Source organism: Octopus bimaculoides, chromosome 22 (genome assembly GCF_046866305.1).
Source record: "Octopus bimaculoides isolate indiv1 chromosome 22, ASM4686630v1, whole genome shotgun sequence".
Taxonomy (NCBI): domain Eukaryota; kingdom Metazoa; phylum Mollusca; class Cephalopoda; order Octopoda; family Octopodidae; genus Octopus; species Octopus bimaculoides.
The window spans coordinates 24833935-24853934 of NC_142949.1; the positions used below are offsets into that span (position 1 = coordinate 24833935).

At 37.0% G+C, this 20000-nt stretch overlaps 1 protein-coding gene across 8 annotated transcripts in view; it reads right to left on the reverse strand.

The window, feature by feature from the left end:
• Positions 1-20000, reverse strand: part of LOC106881220 (cytosolic purine 5'-nucleotidase) — a 64733-nt gene continuing 44733 nt past the window's right edge. For 3 of the 8 annotated variants that reach the window (XM_089339844.1, XM_089339843.1, XM_089339845.1), the window contains 8 exons: positions 19608-19725; positions 11539-11634; positions 9075-9163; positions 8000-8057; positions 4563-4656; positions 2611-2690; positions 1769-1829; positions 506-645 (listed from right to left, as the gene is read on the reverse strand). In XM_089339844.1, the coding sequence (XP_089195970.1) occupies positions 571-645; positions 1769-1829; positions 2611-2690; positions 4563-4656; positions 8000-8057; positions 9075-9163; positions 11539-11634; positions 19608-19725 (671 nt within the window). In that variant the 3' untranslated portion in view covers positions 506-570. Of the gene's footprint in view, positions 646-1768; positions 1830-2610; positions 2691-4562; positions 4657-7999; positions 8058-9074; positions 9164-11538; positions 11635-19607; positions 19726-20000 lie in introns of all 8 variants that reach the window. The other 5 variants (XM_089339848.1, XM_089339846.1, XM_089339847.1 and 2 more) reach the window with 4 other exon arrangements.

Here is a 20000-nt window from a genome sequence, read left to right on the forward strand (position 1 = left end):
GTTATGAGAGAAAAAAGTCAGATCATGTGAATTTTCCCAAACTCCTCTCTCCAGCCTCTCAGAAAAATTATTTCCTATAAATCCCTATATACTGTGAAGCCATAATATCTAAGCTGTATTTGTAAAAAATTTTCTTAAAAGGTATCGATTTTTCTGGATGTTATGGATGTTATTACTACATCTGTAGTAATGCCCTTTTATTTATACGATTTTTTTCATTTTATGTTTATTTCATTCATTATTTGCAATGTTCTCTCTCTCACGCGCACACACATTGCGAAGCTTATAGATGGGCTGCTGAATTGAAATCTCTATGATGCTTTGAGGGGAAGGTAAAACTTGACAAATTGCTTTGCCTTCCATAGCTGTACTACCTTGATGTTTGTTTAAAAAAAGAGAGATTATGACCATGCTAAAATAATGAAAGCAATATTTACTAAGCAAGTGAACACTATTATACAAAAAAATAATTAGTCGTAAAATATATCAATTATTAGAATTGGGAATCAAATGTGAAAATATTATGAAGTGGCTAGCAGAAATCCGCCCGGAGGGCAGTCTTTCTGCTAGTTAGAATAATAAAGTAACAGAAAAAAAACAGTAACTTACCGCATTTACTGGTTCCAGTAAATATTTCATAATTTTCTGAAAAAAAATTTTTTAAATATTGATTTTGAGAATGAGGGAGACATTGTGTGTGTGTACATTTAAATAGAGCAAGCAGCAACAATGATGTGTGATTGTATTATCTCCCTTTATACTAATGTGTGTGTGTGTGGCATCATCTTCTTTACCACCAGGTGTGTCCCACTGCAGAGTGTTGGTGGATCCAAATTCCTCAATAACATTACTGGAGTTACCACTTTAAGATCCAATGTGTGGGGAAGTAGTCCTCGAGGAAAAGAGAAATTCTGGATCTGGGATTGTATCAACTGACTTTATAGATGTGAGGACTTCCAGGAATGAAGCAGCTGCTCATTAATTTTACATACAGTACTGCTTTTTGGAGCAGGTGTTGCTCTTTCACAGCCAATTGAGATTATGATAATTTTTTGACCAATGGATGTAATGGAGACAAACAATTTTTGAGAGTTATTTCATAAAGAGTTACCTCCTTTCTCCATGTAACCCAGAAAGGGTATTTTCTGCTCCTAGAGGGCCCATTACTCATTATGTGAAAAATTTTAAGAGTCTAAAACCATCTCTGGAACGTAAGTAATACATGTTCCGAGTTTTGAGAAAATCAGTAGTCAATTTTGGAAGTTATGCAGGCTTGCACCCATGCACACACATCCTTGCCTTTATTTATAGAGATTTCAACAATGCCTATGTGAAATATATGTATATATATATATATATATATATATATATATATATATATACATATGTAGAATAAGCATATAGAGATAAATTATCCAGAGGAGTATCATAAGAGCTCTCCGGTATATTCCAGGTTCTGGCTAACCTCATCGAGTAGTAAAAAGCATCAGACATATATAAGCTCATACACACACATATACACAAGTAGATATTCAGAACAGTTAGGTACAGACTTGGGAACTTACATAAATGAAAAATGAATGTAATATGTCAAAGATGTACTCTAAGGAATGTTTATGTAAATTTCTCATTTGGCACTTAAACTGTCTATGCTGTGTGAAATAATATATTATACATATATATAATAAACACTAGGTGAGATGTCCCTCTCCAGTGTACAGAGTAATGTTAAATGCAGGGTTGACATGAAGGGAGGTGAAGCACTTACGTCAGTGTATGAAAAGTCACTGTTGGTGATGAGCAAGTTTTGGGCGCCATATTTTTGAATCCTGTCAAAATAGAAACACAAACTTAGAAAATACATTTGAATCAGGCATCATTTTAGTAACATACACATTTACTGCTACTACTGCAACTTCTACAACTACTATAGGGTGTCTCAGAAAGGTTTACCCATTGATATTTCTTAATTATTCAAAATAAACTTAAGGTAGGATAATGAAATTTGGCACACACGTTCTAATGTAAAGTGTTAATCCATTGCAGTAATTACATTTCAAAATGACCACCTTTCATCTTTATCATAGCCTGCAAACAAGTGGCCACTGAGTTGCATTAGTACCGTACCACCTCTTCATCCAACTTCGTGGATACAAAACCATTGGTCACTCTATGACCAGACATTAACTTTATTACTCTAATATATATATATATATATATATATATATATATATATATATATATCAAAAGATTAAAAGTCCTTTCTGAAATAAGAGGCTCAAAAGACCAGTTTCCTAGATTCTCTTGCATATACATTCCCCTGCCCCTCGATGAGATTATTCATTTTTGCCAGCTGAGTGGACTGGAGCAGTATAAAATGAAGTGTTCTGCTCAAGAACACAACACATTGCCTGGTCCAGGAATCAAAACCACAATTTTACGATCATGAGTGAAATGCCCCTATACACACACACACACACACACACACACACACACACACACATAAAACTAGCTTCTTTCAACTTCTATCAACCAAATCCAAAACAAAAAATAAAAGCAAAATCAGAGATTAAAAGAAAAAACATGTTATGAATACCAAATGGCACATACCGCTCAAGTAAGGTAGATAAACTGTCGTTGCGCTCAATGTATTTTTCTATATCTTTGACAGTTTCGTCCTTTAGATTACTCTGTGGAAAAGAAAGAATATAAAAAATAGTTACAACTTAATCCTTTAGCATTTCATTCATTTCTCGAACTTGTCAAATAAAATTTTGTGAATGTACAAACAGCTTGTTCATGTATATAAAGCAGATGTTATATAAAACAGGAACAAAAGCGCTAATAATAATGAAGAAATAAAAAAAATTTTTTTCAAAATTCTGACGACTTTTTTTCTCAGTATCATCATCATCATTTAACGTTCGCTTTCCATGCTAGCATGGATTGGACGATTTGACTGGTGAACCAGATGGCTACACCAGGCTCCAATCTGATTTGGCAGAGTTTCTACAGCTGAATGCCCTTCCTAATGCCAACCACTCTGAGAGTGTAGAGGGTGCTTTTACGTGCCACCGGCACGAAGGTTAGTCAGGCGGTACTGGCAATGGCCACACTCAGAATGGTGTATTTTATGTCCCACCTGCACAGGAGCCAGTTCAGCAGCACTGGCAACGATCTCGCCTGAATGACTTTTCATGTGCCAGGAACATATATATATATATATATATATATATATATATACACATACATACATACAGATATATATAATTGTTAAAGAGGACAACAAATGTTAAGGCAAACATCTCAAGTCATATACATTATTATTATTGAAAATTCTGTTATTGAATGTTGATATGTTCATGTCATTTTTCTGGATTTACAATACCAGGGCTTTAACCCACTTAGATCTATGTACCTATGGACTTATACACTTATTTCTACAACATCAGAAAGTCAGTAGCTGGGGTGGATGCTCTGAGAGCGTAGCTGCTAGAATAAGAATAACCTGGGCAAAGTACAGAGGGCTCCTACCTCTGCTGGTAACAAAAGGCCTCTCACTCAGTGTAAAAGGTAGACTGCATGATGCATATGTGTGAACAGCCATGCTACACGGCAGTGAAACTGGGCTGCGACTGCTGAGGACATGTGTAGGCTTGAAGGAAATGAAGCTAGTATGCTCTGCTGGATGTGTCATGTCAGTGTGCATACAAAGCAGAGTGTAAGTGCCCCAAGAGAAAAGTTGGACACAAGAAGCATCAGATGTGGTGTGCAAGAGAGACGACTGTGCTGGTATGGTCATGTGTTGCGTATGGATGAGAACAGCTGTGTGAAGAAGCGTCACACCCTAACAGTGGAGGGAACCTGTAGAAGAGGTTGACTCAGGAAGACATGGGATGAGGTGGTGAAGCACAACCTTTTGAACGTTGGGCTTGACAGAGGCAATTGACAAGTGACCAAAACCTTTGGAGATATGCTGTGCTTGAAAAATCCCAGCAAGCCAAGTGAGATCGTAGCCATGGTTGATGCCAGTGTCACATAACTGGCCTCTTTAAAAGTACCCTTCAATCGTCAGGCAATATGCTGTGCTTAAGAAGACCTGTTGACTCAAGTGAAATTATTGTCGTGGCCAATGACAGTGCCGCCTGATTGGCACCCATGCTGGTGGCACATATAAAGCACCATTCGAGTGTGACCAATGGAAATACTGGTGGCACATAGAAAGCAGCATTCAAGCGTGGTCAATGCCAGTGCTGCTTGATGGGCTCTGGTGCCGGTGGAATGTGAAAAGCACCATTTCAGCATGGTCAATGCCAGTGCTGCCTTGGCTACCATGCCGGTGGCATGTAAGAAGCAGCCACTACACACTCGGAGTGGTTGGCGTTAGGAAGGGTATCCAGCTGTAGAAACTTTGAAAGATCAGATTGAAGCCTGGTGCAGTCTCCTAGCTTGCCAGTACTCTGTCAAACTGTCCAACCAATGCCAGCATGGAAAGTGGACATTAAGTGATGATGATGATGAATGTATGTATATATCATAAAAAGATGACTTCCTCTAATTACCTGAAGATAGAGCCAATCAATTGAAGCTCTGACATCTTGGAACATTGATGTATAAGGTATATATAAATATTCAGCTTTCACCCCTGTGTCCGTCCTGTGAAAGAGAAACAACAGATTAGTATACAGAGAGAGGAGCCTGTGTGTATGTGCATATGAATGTATATGCATATATACCTAAGTAAGTATACATACACAACTGTATGTGTACGTGTGTGCATGTGTATGTGCACGCATGTGTAAGTGTGCACATGTGTATGTGCATATGCATATGACCTAGGGATGTTTACATAAACACTTGTGTGTGTGTATGAGTGGTGGGCTGCATGGATACAAAATTCACATCATACCAAATCGTTTTAGGTTCAGTCTGAATGTATGGCACCTTGAGCAAGTATCTTCTATGAGGGGGTGCTGAATAGTTCCTAGCTTTAAGGATATTGTAAAAGACCTGGTTGGAGGCCTAACCTTCTGAGCTCTTTGACAGGGCTTAGAAAAACTGAACGACTGCTGCAAAAAGTGTGTGAATTTGAGAGGGGAAAATGTTGAATAAAATCACAATTAACTGATCCTCTTGTATTTTCTTTTACCCAAAGCCAGGAACATTTCAGCACCACCAATATAGCTTGGAGTTAACCAATGCCTTGTGAGGAAAACTGTACTCATGTTTGTCTGGGAGAAACGTCTCAAAGAGACTCATGTTGTGTTAAAAACATGGCTTTCCTCAGAACACTAGATGGGATGTTTTGACCTGATTCGATTCCCTCAGTGATGATAAAAACCTCAGATGTTCTCATTTAAGCCAAGATGTTGGTCTGCGATAAAATACAACAGCTAGTGCCAGTCCGTATTTGTAGATATACATTATGCCTATACACACTGCTATTTTAATCTAAGGCTGTTTTAAATACATCTAGACCAGAATTCTTGTCTGGTTACCCTTGCTCAAATCAGGGTATGCTTTGATTATTAATTTCTATATCCGAACAAGCATTTTTCAGCTCAGTTCTAAACAGCCAAGATCCTTGTCACTGAAGAGACCAATCCAGGTCAAAACACTGGTGTCTGGTGTTCCACCATCATTTCGAGTGGAGCTCTGAGTTTTTAACACACAAGTGCCTTTGTGTAATTTTCACAGCTAGTGCCATTTCTCATTTGTATTTACAGACTCCAGGACAGAAGGATACCAAGAAGCAGACCAATCTGGAAAAGGATTTCAAAGCTTAAGGATCTTTCATATGGTCAGAGATTTAGGGACATCCTAATTGAGAAATTTGATGAGAGGGAGGAAGAGCTACAAACTTGTGACAGAGAGGGCAACTGAGAATTCCTGTGAGACAGCTTGCTGAGTGCCACAAACCAAATCTGTGGCTGGTACAAAGTCCCTTCCAGACAAGCCTTGCACAAGGACGCTACCAGTAAGGTGAGGGTGGGCAACGAGTACAGTGAAGAATTCAGGGTACAAATAGGGGTTCACCAAGGATTGGTGCTCAGCCCTTTCTTGTTCATTATAATCCTCCAGGCAATAACAGAGGAATTCAAGAAAGGCTGCTCCCTGGGAGCTTCTCTATGCTGATGACCTTGCTCTAATAGCTGAGTCACTACCAGAACTAGAGAAGTTCCAGGTATGGAAGCAAGGTCTAGAATCAAAGGGCCTTAGAGTTAACCTAAGCAAAAACCAAAGTCATAGTAAGTAGGAAGGCAGATAAATCACAAATCCCTTCAGGTAGACGGCCCTGCTCAATCTGTAGGAAAGGTGTAAGTAGAAACTCCATAAGATGTATGCAGTGTAAGCTATGGACACATAAAAGGTGCAGCAATATCAGAGGAAGGTTAACAGGGAAACTAACTTTTGTATGTGGAAGGTCCACAGGTACAATAAACGCTGAAAATGTGGAGAAAATAGACTCCATCAACTGTTGGGGGGAGGGGGCAAGCTAAAGGTAGTAGATAGCTTCTGTTATCTAGGTGACCAAATTAGTAGTGGTAATAGATGCTCCAAGAGCATAGCTGTGAGAATAAGATTAGGCTGGGCAAAGTTCAGAGAGCTCCTACCCTTGCTGGCAACAAAGGGCCTCTCTCTCAGCATGAAAGGCAGATTGTTTGATGCTTGTTTGTGAACAGCTATGCTGCATGGCAGTGAAACATGGGCTATGACAGCTGAAGATATGAATAGGCTTGAAAGAAATGAAGCCAGTATGCTTTGCTGGATGTGCACTATCAGTATGCATGTTCAACAGTGTAAGCACCTTGAGAGAAAGGTTAGGCATAAGTGGTGTGCAAGAGAGATGACTGTGCTGGTATGGTCATGTGATGCATACAAGGACAGCTGTGTAAAGAAGTGCCGATCTCTAAATGTAGAGGGAACAAACCTGTGGTAGAGGTAGACCCAGGAAGACATGAGACGAGGTGGTAAAGTATGAACTTTGAGCTTCACACTAGCAATGACTGGTGACCGAGACCTATGGCGATATGCTGTGCTTGAGAGGACCCATCAAGCCAAGTGCACCTGTGCTGGTGGCACATAAAGAACATCTTTTGAACGTTGAGCCTCATGGAGGCAAAGTGGCTGAGTTCCTTTCAAGTGCTGGACCTCACGGAGGCGAGGTAGCTGAGTTCCTTTCAAGCGTCCGGCCTCACAGAGGCAAAGTGGCTGAGTTCCTTTCGAGTGTTGGGCCTCATGGAGGCAATGACCAAGACCTTTGGCATTATATCGTGCTTCAGAAGAAGACCCATCAAGCTGAGCAAAATCGCAGTCATGGCAGATACCAGTGTCACACAAATTGGTACCTATGCTGGTGGCATGTAAACGCACTCTGGTGTCACACAAATAGCACCTGTGCCAGTGGCACATAAAAGCACCCATTACACTCTCGGAGTGGTTGGCATTAGGAAGGGCATCCAGCAATAGAAAACCCTGCCAGATCAGACTGGAGTCTGGTGCAGCCTTCCAGCGTACCAGCCCAGTCAAATCATCCAACCCAGTAACAGACGTTAAATCAGGGGTTTTCAAACTGTGGTCTGCGGACCACAGGGGGTCCACAAGGACAAGACAGGGGGTCCGTGGACAACAAATACTTTTTATGGGCAATTTGATTTTATATATGTTTTTTAATCGAAATCTTTTAATTGACAATAAACCTATTTATTAAATGCTGTTAAATAAATAAATGTAAAAATATGTTATTTTAAGCAAATATTTATGTATAAATTTCATAAGCATTTATAAGGTAAAGTCTGAAATATAAAAGGGTCCACAAGTCAAAAAGTTTGAAAACCCCTGCGTTAAATGATGATGATGATTATAAATGTTATAAATCATCCAACCCAGCAACAGACATTAAATGATGATGATGATTATAAATGTTATAGACACCAGTATTTTAATCTAAGGCTGTTTCAAATGTGTATATCAATTTTAAAAAAAACTATTTACTTACTTTTCATAGTCTTTACAGTTTGAGAAGTAATCGACGATACAGGCCAACATGTAAGTTTCTGGAACAAAATTTTAAAAATATATAGTATAAAATTGATTTATTGCTCATCTACTTGTCAATACATGTTATAAGAATTGAGAGGGTGAACAAAAATGAAAAAATGCTTAGAAAATAAAATCTAAGTATATATGAGTACATGTTTTTTTTTTTGAATTTTAATTATTTGAATTTTCCTCTAATGAAAAGAACTGGTTGCTAATGAGACATAAAGCTCCAATGCTGGAAGTTAGATAACAAAAACAATGTCACATAATAAACAAGTGATATCATCGTTTAACGTCTGCTTTCCATGCTAGCATGGGTTGGACGATTTGACTGAGGACTGGTGAAACCAGATGGCTACACCAGGCTCCAATCTGATTTGGCAGAGTTTCTACAGCTGGATGCCCTTCCTAACACCAACCACTGCGAGAGTGTAGTGGGTGCTTTTACATGTCATCCGCATGAAGGCCAGTCAGGTGGTACTGGCAACGGCCACGCTCAAAATGGTGTATTTTGTGTGCCACCCGCACAAGAGCCAGTCCAGGGGCACTCAAGTGATATATCTAACATTTTTACTGTTCTGCTTACAGTTTGATGAAAATTTGTGGTAAGTAGCTTGCTTACCAACCACATGGTCCCAGGTTCAGTCCCACTACGTGGCATCTTGGGCAAGTGTCTTCTACTATAGCCTCAGGCCGACCAAAGCCTTGTGAGTGGATTTGGTAAACGGAAACTGAAAGAAGCCCGTCGTATATATGTATATATATATATATGTATGTGTGTATGTGTTTGTATGTCTGTGTTTGTCCCTCCAACATCGCTTGACAACCGATGCTCGTGTGTTTATGTCCCCGTAACTTAGCGGTTCGGCAATAGAGACGATAGAATAAGTACTAGGCTTCTAAAGAATAAGTCCTGGGGTCGATTTGCTTGACTAAAGGTGGTGCTCCAGCATGGCCACAGTCAAAAGACTGAAACAAGTAAAAGAGTAAAAGAATAATAAAATGAATAGTATTTCATAAACAATTCTTACCTGCTAAATTAAACAATGTATTAAGAATATAGCACCGGTTGTCATTGAGTTGTATAAATTTGTTGGGATAGAGACGTGCAATTTCATTTCTGAAAAAAAGATCAGATGAATCTATGAAATAACCATTGAACATTAAACACAATAAAACTAATAATCAATTTTTTTTTTTTACTTCTACTCTTCTTGAATCCTTTTTATCTCAACCATTCTCATTTCTGATTTTCAAAAAATGTCAGCAATCTTTATAGGCGCAGGAGTGGCTGTGTGGTAAGTGAATGAAATCTAAAATCAAAGAAATTCCAGGCATGACCAACCAGTCACTTTTTTGTTTTTGGTCCATATTGTGCACCTAACACTACATGATCTCAAATCTGTTTTCCTTTTTAAATGGGAAGGAAGAATTTTAAACTTGTCTAGCACCTTAACTTCTCTTAAGTACCTTAAGAAGTTTAATTATCTCATGGCCATATTCACAGGTGTGGAGGCGCAATGGCCCAGTGGTTAGGGCAGCGGACTCGCGGTTGTAGGATCGTGGTTTTGATTCCCAGACCGGGCGCTGTGAGAGTTTATTGAGCAAAAACACCTAAAGCTCCACGAGGCTCCTGCAGGGGATGGTGGCGAACCCTGCTGTACTCTTCCACCACAACTTTCTCTCACTCTTACTTCCTGTTTCTGCTGTGCCTGTAATTCAAAGGGTCAGCCTTGTCACACTCTGTGTCACGCTGAATATCCCCGAGAACTACGTTAAGGGTACACGTGTCTGTGGAGTGCTCAGCCACTTGCACGTTAATTTCACGAGCAGGCTGTTCCGTTGATCAGATCAACTGGAAACCTCGATGTCGTAAGCGACAGAGTACCAACAACAACAAATATTCACAGGTGATGAGAAACAAGAGACTGTAAGTAAATTTGGTAGAGAGAAACTGAGAGAAGCCCATTGTATATATATTTTTATGTATATATGTGTGTGTGTCTTTGTATCTGCAGTTATCTCCACCACCATCACTTGAAAACCGATTTTGGTGAGTTTATGTCCCCATAATTTAGTGGTTTGGCAAAAGAGACAGATAGAATATGCAAAGAATAAGTCCTGAGGTTGATTTTTTCAACTAAAACCCTCAAAGGCCATGCTCCAGCATGGCCACAGTCAAATGACTGAAACAAGTAAAAGAATAAAAGAATACATATATACCGAGGCCTATTCCCTATTGTTTTTTTAAGAGCAGGTAGCCACAACAAGACACACACCAGACATTCCATTCATTTCTCAGCTCAAAGAAATGAGCCCCGTTTTATGCTTGGGTCAAGGCATAAAACGCAACCCCCAATATCAGCAGCGGGTCCTGACTGCATCATGTTGGTTCCATACCCCTTTGAGCAACATCAAATTCGCTCATCCATCCACAAACACTCTCCAAACTTTCCTATCATTTATAAATTCTCTTGCTTCTCTCACTCCAACACTTCTAACTACCAAAGCTGTTCCCACCCCCTTGTCTTTTTCTTGCTGTCTTTTTAAGAATATGGATTTACTCAGAGGAGAAGATTCCCAGTCCCCTTACTCCCACCCCTTTTAGTCGCCTGTTACACCATGCAGAGAATATGGCGGCTGCATTCTACCAATCCCCACCTCCAGTCACAGGGGGGATAAAGGAATATAATTAAGCAAAATTTGGTTTCATATTTTGGCACAAGGCCAGCAGTTTTGCAGAAGAATTAAGTCGGGTCTTCCCAAGCAGGGTCTTTTCAAGCACAGCATATCTCCAAAGGTTTTGGTCACTTGTCATTGCCTCTGTGAGGCCCAACATTTGAAGCTCATGCTTCACCACCTCATCCCATTTCTTCCTGGGTCTACCTCTTCCACAAGTTCCCTTCACTGTTAGGGTGTGACACTTAACATAGCTGTCCTCATCCATACGCATCACATGATCATACCAGTGCAGTTTTCCATCTTGCACACCACATCTGATGCTTTTTATGTCCAACTTTTCTCTCAGGGTGCTTACACTCTGTTGTGTATGCACACTCACATTACACATCCCTCGGAACATACTAGCTTCATTTCTTTCAAGCCTGCACATGTCCTCAGCAGTCACAGCCCATGTTTCACTGTCATATAGCATGGCTGTTTGCACACAAGGCATCATATAGTCTACCTTTCACTGTGAGCAAGAGACCCTTTGTTACCAGCAGAGGTAGGAGCTCTCTGAACTCAGCACAAACTATTCCTATTCTAGCAGCAACACTCTCAGAGCATCCACCCCTGCTACTGACGTGGTCACCTGGATAACAGAGTTTAATATATTTTTACTCTTTACAACATGTGTAATATAACACCAAAATATTACAGGTGTAATTCTGAGCATCTTAAAATTATTTTATTTTATAGTGGAACAAACAAATAATTCTGGTGAATAAAAGAATAATATTAATGAGACAGAAAAATAGTCAAAATGGTTCTTACTGTTTCATAATTTTGAGGCCATGAACACAGATCAGAATGTTTCCATAGCTATCTACTTTTAGCAGGTTACCATAGATTTTATCAAACCACAAACCTCTGGAAAATATAAAACATAAGATATACAAAGGAATATTGAAACAAATAAATAAATATACATTCACACACAAAAACACATACACACATATACACAAACTACTAATATATCCAACTCCTATCCACAAAAATCTATATATTTTCACACTTTATAGATTAGAATCAGAGAAAAACAAGTGGATATAACAAAGTATATGGAAAACAGGTAATGGCTAGTGACAGGAAGGGCATTCAGTTGCAGAAAGTTTTCATCAATAGACTCCATCCAACTCATGCAGGCAAGGTTGATAAATGACATACATATAGATATACATGTGTGTGTGTGTGCATGTTAGTGTCTGTATACACACACACACATATATATATATATATATATATATATATATATATATACATACACCTTGATACTGTTTGGACTAAGATACCCGTTGACAGGCCGTTTGTATTTATAGAGTGTTAAACACTTTTGGTATGCAAATTAAGGACTCCTTTATAGAGTAACTGCTGCATTTGTTGAGTATATAAACAGTTTGACTGATTGTTTCTCTGGAGACTGTCAGAATGGTGTGGACGCCTCTGATGAGGACCCAATAAAACTCGAAAATTGATTAAGGTTCATCATTATTTTCAGTCTGCAGGGAAATGACTAAAATATGCCCTGTTTATAATTATATGTTATATATATATATATATATATATATATATACATATAGGGCATATTTTAGTCATTTCTCTGCAGACTGAAAAAAAAAACAATGAATGACCTTAAACCGATTTTCAAACCTTATTGGGTTGTCATCAGAGGCGTCCACATCATTCTGACAGTCTTCAGAGAAACAATCAGCCAAACTGTTTATATACTCAACAAGCGCAGCAGTTATTCTATATACATGTACACACACACACACACACATTTGTATATATATGTATAACATGTGTGTGTGTGTGTGTGTGTGTATATATATATTTGAAGGTTTGGAGGTGATGTACAGAAATTATATAGAAAAAAATTAAGGTACTCAGAAATCTGGATGTTTGTACATTTACAGATTTTTATTAATGTCACATATTAAATAAAGCGCTTTTCACCTGGTCGTGCAGGATTTTCAAATTGTTTTGAGAAAACTTTGCGGAGGGTCTCTTTATATAGTTTTATTGAGTGTGTAGGGATGGAGAGAGAGAGAGATATATAGGATAGTAAGAGAGGGTGAGGAAAAGTGAGAGAGAGAAAGAGTGTGTGTGAGTGTGTGTTTTTTTGTGTCGGTGTGTGTGTCCGTGTGTGTGCGTGTGTGTGTCGATGGGAAAGAGAAAAGAAGAAAATTGGGTTCATAGCTGGTTAGTTCTTTTGAATAAGTTTATTTTTAGCCTTTTAAAGGAATGACAAAAGCAGGTGTGATCGTTTTGAAGAAGTTGTTTTTCGAAAAGAATCTTTGGTGTCATTGTCTAGTAGGAGAGTGTGGGTGCGTTTGTGTGTGTGTGTGTGTGTGTGTGTGTGCGTGTGTATGTGTGCGTGTGTGTGTGTGCGTGTGTGTGTGCCTGTGTATTTGAAAGGTGTGTCAGTGGGAAGGGGAGGGAAGAAGATTCTGTTTACAGTTGGTCAGTTTCTGCTGTGACAAATTCATGGTATTCTTTGATATCATTGTCCAGTGGTAGAGAGAGTGCGTGTGTGTGTGTGTGTCTGAAAGGGGTGTAAAAGGGAAGGAAGGAATTGTGATTATATCTATAGAGCTGGTTAGTTCAAAAAAAGTTAGGAGAGAAATATGAGAACCTAGGTAACTGGGTTCAATTCGTTTTGGTACAAAAATGTCCCACTATCTGGGTTTCTTGCCGTTTTTTTAGGGGTCTGTTGTTCCAAAGTTGAAGATCCTAGATGGGTTGTGATCTGCATGTTTCAGCCATTCAGTTTTGGTGAGAATTTTGCTATGAAGTATTTCTCCATATTTTTCCTGAAGGAGGTATCGTTTCTTGAGCATTTATAGAAGGGAAAGATCTTAAATTTTCCTTCCCCACATGTTCCTAGGTGTTCACTCAGTGGAATTTTCCGTGGTTCCTCCTGTCGGACATGTTGTCGGTGAATTCTGGCTCATTGACATAAGGAATTTCCAGTTTCACCTATTTAATTCTCCTTGCATGTGGGGCAAGTTATGCAGTATATTACATTCTGCGTCTTGCAGTTCATGTCTGCATTTACATTGAATGTGCGACCACTCTTAAATTTTATCTGTTTGTTCCCATCTATATATTTGTAGATGGGGTTGCTGCAGGTTCCACATCTACCATCTCCACACTCTTTTACGTAGAATTCGGTTTTATTCTCTGCTGAGAATTTCGCTCTTGTAAGGTGTTTTTTTAAGTTTTTTTCTTGGCGTTTACTGTTTTTTATGCAATGTTTGTTTAGTAGGTTTTCCATTTTGGGGCTTTGTTGGATCATTGGTAGGTTGGATCAAATCCTGTCTTTGTTGTTGAAGTCTGGTATGTATCCTATTGGCCTGTATTTTGACGAACTGCTAAGTCACAGGTAGGTAAATGAGGAAACACTGGTTGTCGAAAGGTATTATGTAAAGAGTAATTACAAAGAGGACAAACTCAAATGCACATACACACACACATACACACACACACACATACACACATGCATAAATGATCGGCTCTCACAGTTTCTGTTCATCAAATTCACTCATAATTCACTGGTCAGTCCAGAACTATGGTAGAAGATGCTTCACCTATGTGTTATGTAGAGGGATTGAACTCTAAACTATGTGGTTTTGAAGCATATCTTTTTAACCACACAGCCATGCTTGCACATACAGAAAAGGAAAAAAAAAAAAAAAACTTAATCCATTAAAGAATTAAAAATAATGAGAAATAATGGATTACTAACTAGATTATCATGAACTGCTGTTATTTAACCCCAGATTAGCACTGGCTCAACACACTTTTTGCAGACAAAGAATATACCACCACCACCACCACCACCACCACCATCACCATCATCATCATCATTCCCACTGCCAACACCACCACAACTATCATCATCATTATCTTAATGTTGATTTTTTTCCATGCTTGGTCTGGCCTAAGAGAATCTGATCTGTATGGGCAAGTTATTTTCCTATGGCCAGATATCATTCTTGTTGCTCTACTATGCTTGTTCTCAAGTGAGGTAGCAATCCCTCAGCCTATTTAAACAATGAACAGAACGCTCTAGACATATTTATGCAGTGAACTGGAAACAAATTACACCATTTCAATGAATCTTTTCTTTCCCAAATACATACATGCCCATACATGTCAAGAAGCTCAGACATGCTTTGGCAGTTAACTGAAAGCAACAGACTGTGCATGTTTTAATTGCAAGGTGGTTGTTTACAGTCAGTGAACACATGTGTGGGTGAGAGAAAATATGAACTCGCACACAGAAACACATACAGAGGTATACATATATATATACATACATACACACATGTATGCGTGTGTGTGTATATATATATATATATATATATATATATACACTCTCTGAGTGGTTGGCGTTAGGAAGGGCATCCAGCTGTAGAAACTCTGCCAAATCAGACTGGAGCCTGGTGTTGCCATCCGGTTTCACCAGTCCTCAGTCAAATCGTCCAACCCATGCTAGCATGGAAAGCGGACGTTAAACGATGATGATGATGATGATGATGATATATATATATATATATATATATATATATATTAGGAAAAATAAGGTACTCTGAGATCTGGATGGTTGTACATTTGCAGATTTTTATTAATATGTCACATGTTTTTTATAAATCACATATTAGCACTTTCATTTACTCTAATAGATTCTTCTATTAGAGTAGATGAAAGCGCTAATATATGATTTATAAAAACATGTGACATATTAATAAAAATCTGTAAATGTACAACCATCCAGATTTCTGAGTACCTTATTTTTTTACTAATATATAATAGCTGTACATCACCTCCAAACCTTCTAATATATATATATTAATTTATGTGCATATTCCAGCACGTCTCACTTCTTTGGAGTAGAGTGCACATAATTTTTGAAACATATGTAGGAATTAAAGGAACTTATTGATTATATGTGTTTTGCTCCATTTATTATTATTCTTGATATATATATATATATATATATATATATATATATATATATATGATTATAAAGATTTTCTCCAATGCATAGATTTCATTTTGAAGTGCTCAAGATATTCAAACCTGAGGTATTTAGAATAATGTAGAAGTAAGAATCAAAGTTAGGCAACTCAAGCTCACATATACATTTATTCAGCGCCAGACCCAACATTCATGAATTTCTCTAAAAGTATATTTAATACATCAAACATATTGAAAATATACAGATATATAAAAAATATATAGAGTAATCAATACATTAAAAATATACAGATAAAAACATATAACATTACTTACATTCGACGGATATTTGTCCTCATCTTGTTTGTTGTCAACACGTTTCGGCTGATATACCCTCCAACCTTCTTCAACTGTCTTGGGGAAATTTCGAACCTGGATTCTCATTCCTAAGGTATTTTTCGATGTTGTTATTATTATTATTACTATTATTATTATTATTATTATTATTATTATTATTATCATTATTAATATTATTATTATTATTATTATTATTGTTAGTGTTCAGGTCACTGCTTGGAAACGAACTCGGAATCTTGGGGTTAGTAGCCCACGCTCTTAACCACAACGCCATATTCCACGGGCATATGGCGTAGTGGTTAAGAGCGTAGGCTACTAACCCCAAGATTCCGAGTTTGATTCCAAACAGTGACCTGAACACTAACAATAATAGTAATAATAACATCGAAAAATACCTTAGGAATGAGAACCCAGATTCAAAATTTCCCCAAGACACCTGAAGAAAGCTGGAGGGTATATCAGCCGAAACGTTGTGTTAACAACAAACAAGATAAGGACAAATATCCGTCAAATGTAAATAATGTAAATAACGTACATAATTCCTCATTTCTTAAATAGAGAACTGAAAAACATAGATATATACATTAAAAATATATTGCAAAATAAATACATATATAGGTCGACTAATAGATTATAAAACAAAATCATAAAAAGAGTTAAGAGTCTAGAAAATAAAAAGTTTGAGTGTTAATAATCTAGTTAATAATCCTACAACCATTTCTGGGGGTCCAGTTGTCCAGTCATATAAAAGATATTTACATCCATTATTGGACACTACTGTCTTCATCAAGGAAAAATAAATTATCTTATGCATATGATTAAAAACTTTAAATTTCCTAATAACACTAGCTCATTCCAGAAGCTTTCCAAAACTATATCAAAATTAAAATATTCACCAAATTTACATGTTTTCTCTGATAAAACTGGAAACCTCCACTCCTTACCTTTGGAAACATACAACAATTTAATATTAAAGGAGTTAAACACTAACTATAAACAAGCACATAGAAATGCACTCGATGATATTAAAGATACACATCATAAGCATATTGCAGATCTGAATTTATTAAACAGAACTGAACAATATGAACTCAAAACTCCTCATCTTACTCTTGAAGACCACAAGCTTAATTTCCTCTCTAAACTCTCCACCTGACTCATTTGTCCCACAAAGTCAAATTTAGGCAAAATTAGTAAATATATAATAGATCATATTGTTCCTCATGTTAGAGCTAATGTTGAACTCCCTCTATGGAACTCAACTGGTGATGTCATTACCTGGTTACACTAACTCAAAGATAAAAATCAATTTGAAAGACCTGTATAGGCAGTACCATAGATTTTAAGTATCGATTTTGAGCTCACTTACATTTTTTCACTAAGACAAAATCCAAATTCTTGACATCATTAGCTACACACATACAAAATCTTAAATGACAAAATATACAATATATACTGGCTTGGTCCATAATAAAAGTAGCTCCCCCTGATAATACAACAATAGGCAAATGCAAATGTAAACATAGGTTTTACTCAACATTTATGCATTATGATTCTGGATGGAGTTGAAAACCAGCTTCTACACCCATTGAAACTTTTTCTGAAAAATAAAATAACACTTCCCTCCCTTTATAGAGCCATCAGTAGCCTTATCTTATCATGCATTGTATCTCTTCCAACCATTCAAAAACACTTCCACTTCCTGTTCTTTTTTTTTGCATATAGCTCAATAAAAACACTCAGTAGGTAATTAGAAAAATGCAGTACATGTGAGCTTTTTTAGAAATTAATTTTTCCCTGACAAAGGAGGTGATGTCCAATAATGGATGTAAATATATTTTATATGACTGGACAACCGGACCACCAGAAACAGCTGTAGGATTATTAACTGGATTATTAACACCCAAACTTTTTATCTTCTAGACTCTTAACTCCTTTTATGATTTCATTTCATAATCTGTAAGTCAACCAATATATATATATTTATTTTGCAATATATTTTTAATGTATATATCTATATATTCATATATTTTTATATGTATATTTTTAATGTATTGATTACTCTATATATTTTTATATATCTACATATTTTTGATATGTTTGATGTATTAAACATACTTTTAAAGAAATTCATTCATGTTAGGTCTAGGGCTGAATAAATGTATATGTGAGCTTGATTTGCCTAACTTTGATTCTTACTTACATAATATATATATATATATATATATATATATATATATATATACATATAGCTCGACTAAAGGCGGTGCTCCAGCATGGCCACAGTCAAAAAACTGAAACAAGTAAAAGAGTAAAAGAATATATATATACATATATACATATATATATATATATATATATATATATATATATATATATATATATATGTAATCTTTCAAAACCACAAATCTCGTAATTACAGCAACCCACGGTTTCCTGGTTGAAATAATAATTCATTCTGTTATTTATCAAACAGAAAACAAGATCGTTTGTCAGTTGTCCTTTGAACAAATAATGATTAAACAAGAGATGCTCGTACAGAAGGCAGAAAGGAAAACCGCAAGGGAGGTAACCAACATTACAATAATTCAATGTCAAGCAGACATAAACCAGATGTTAATGGTTTACCATGTCTGGTGGTCTACTCTTGAATTTCCAAGGAGATATATTTTCTGAAATGCAGATATACAAGCAAATTCTCATTCCTCAGAGAACCTTAGAGGTTCTCAAGATTTTTTGATACAGTTTTTCAATAGAACAAACTGAACATGTATTAGACCCATTAATCCACTCTAAATCTAAACCCTATATTAACATGTGTATGTGTGTGAAGGTACATATATGTGTATGTACAGATGTATACATATGTGTGTGTGTGTGTGTGTGTGTGTGTCCTTGTCTTGACATTGCATGATTGTTGTAAACAGTATCATTAATTTCCAATATTCTGCAAAACCATTTCTGGCCATCAAACATTTGCCTCAGTAAACTCCATCCAACCCATACAAGTATGGAAAAGTGGATGTTAAAACAATGATGATGATGATGATGATGATGACGATTGTTCACTTATCTGAACTATTCGTTCTTTGAATTAGCATGTATGTGGCTGAGTAATCCACTAACATGTGAAGCCTGAATATAACTGCATGACAGTAACTAGTATGACAGTGCATGCGTAACAAGGGTGGTCTTTTTGATTACATTTGAAATTCATCCAAGCTGGATGGTCACAACTGGAACACCTTTGATTATCAGTCTGTTCAATCAGGACTGACCATGGGTTAAACAACAGCAAAAAAACAACAACAACAACAATAATAAGACATATCTAAACATGTTTATTTCCTTACCTTTGTTTTTATAGTCAGGAGACAGGGCAGTGCCCATGGCCTTTGCAGGCTCTCCAAGACTGAGCATGGAAAAAAATAATATCAATGTAACACTTGTTAATAAAACAAAGTAATAATGCAACAATGAAGCACTAAAACCATTTAAAAAAGTATCCAAGGATTTCCTCTCACCTGACGGGAAATGATGGGTCATATTTAAATTCTTTGATTGCTTTAGGGTAGCCAATGTTAATAAGTCTCTTTTTAAGTTCTTCAAAACACATTGATTCATAGTCTGGCGACTTGTACACTGAGCAAGGAGGCAAAATGGATTACACAATAAAAATGAAGTTAAAGACAACTTTAAATAAAAAAAGAAAAGAGTCATAACAGAAGAGTCACAATAGAAGAGTCATAGTAGAAGAGTCACAGCAAGAAAATTACAGCAAAAGAGTTACAACAAAACAGTCATAGGAAAAGTTTCACAGCAGAAAAGTCACAGCAGAAGAGTTACAACAGACATTATAGCAGAAGAGTCACAGCAGAAGAGTCATAGTAGAAGAGTCACAGAAAGTCATGGCAGAA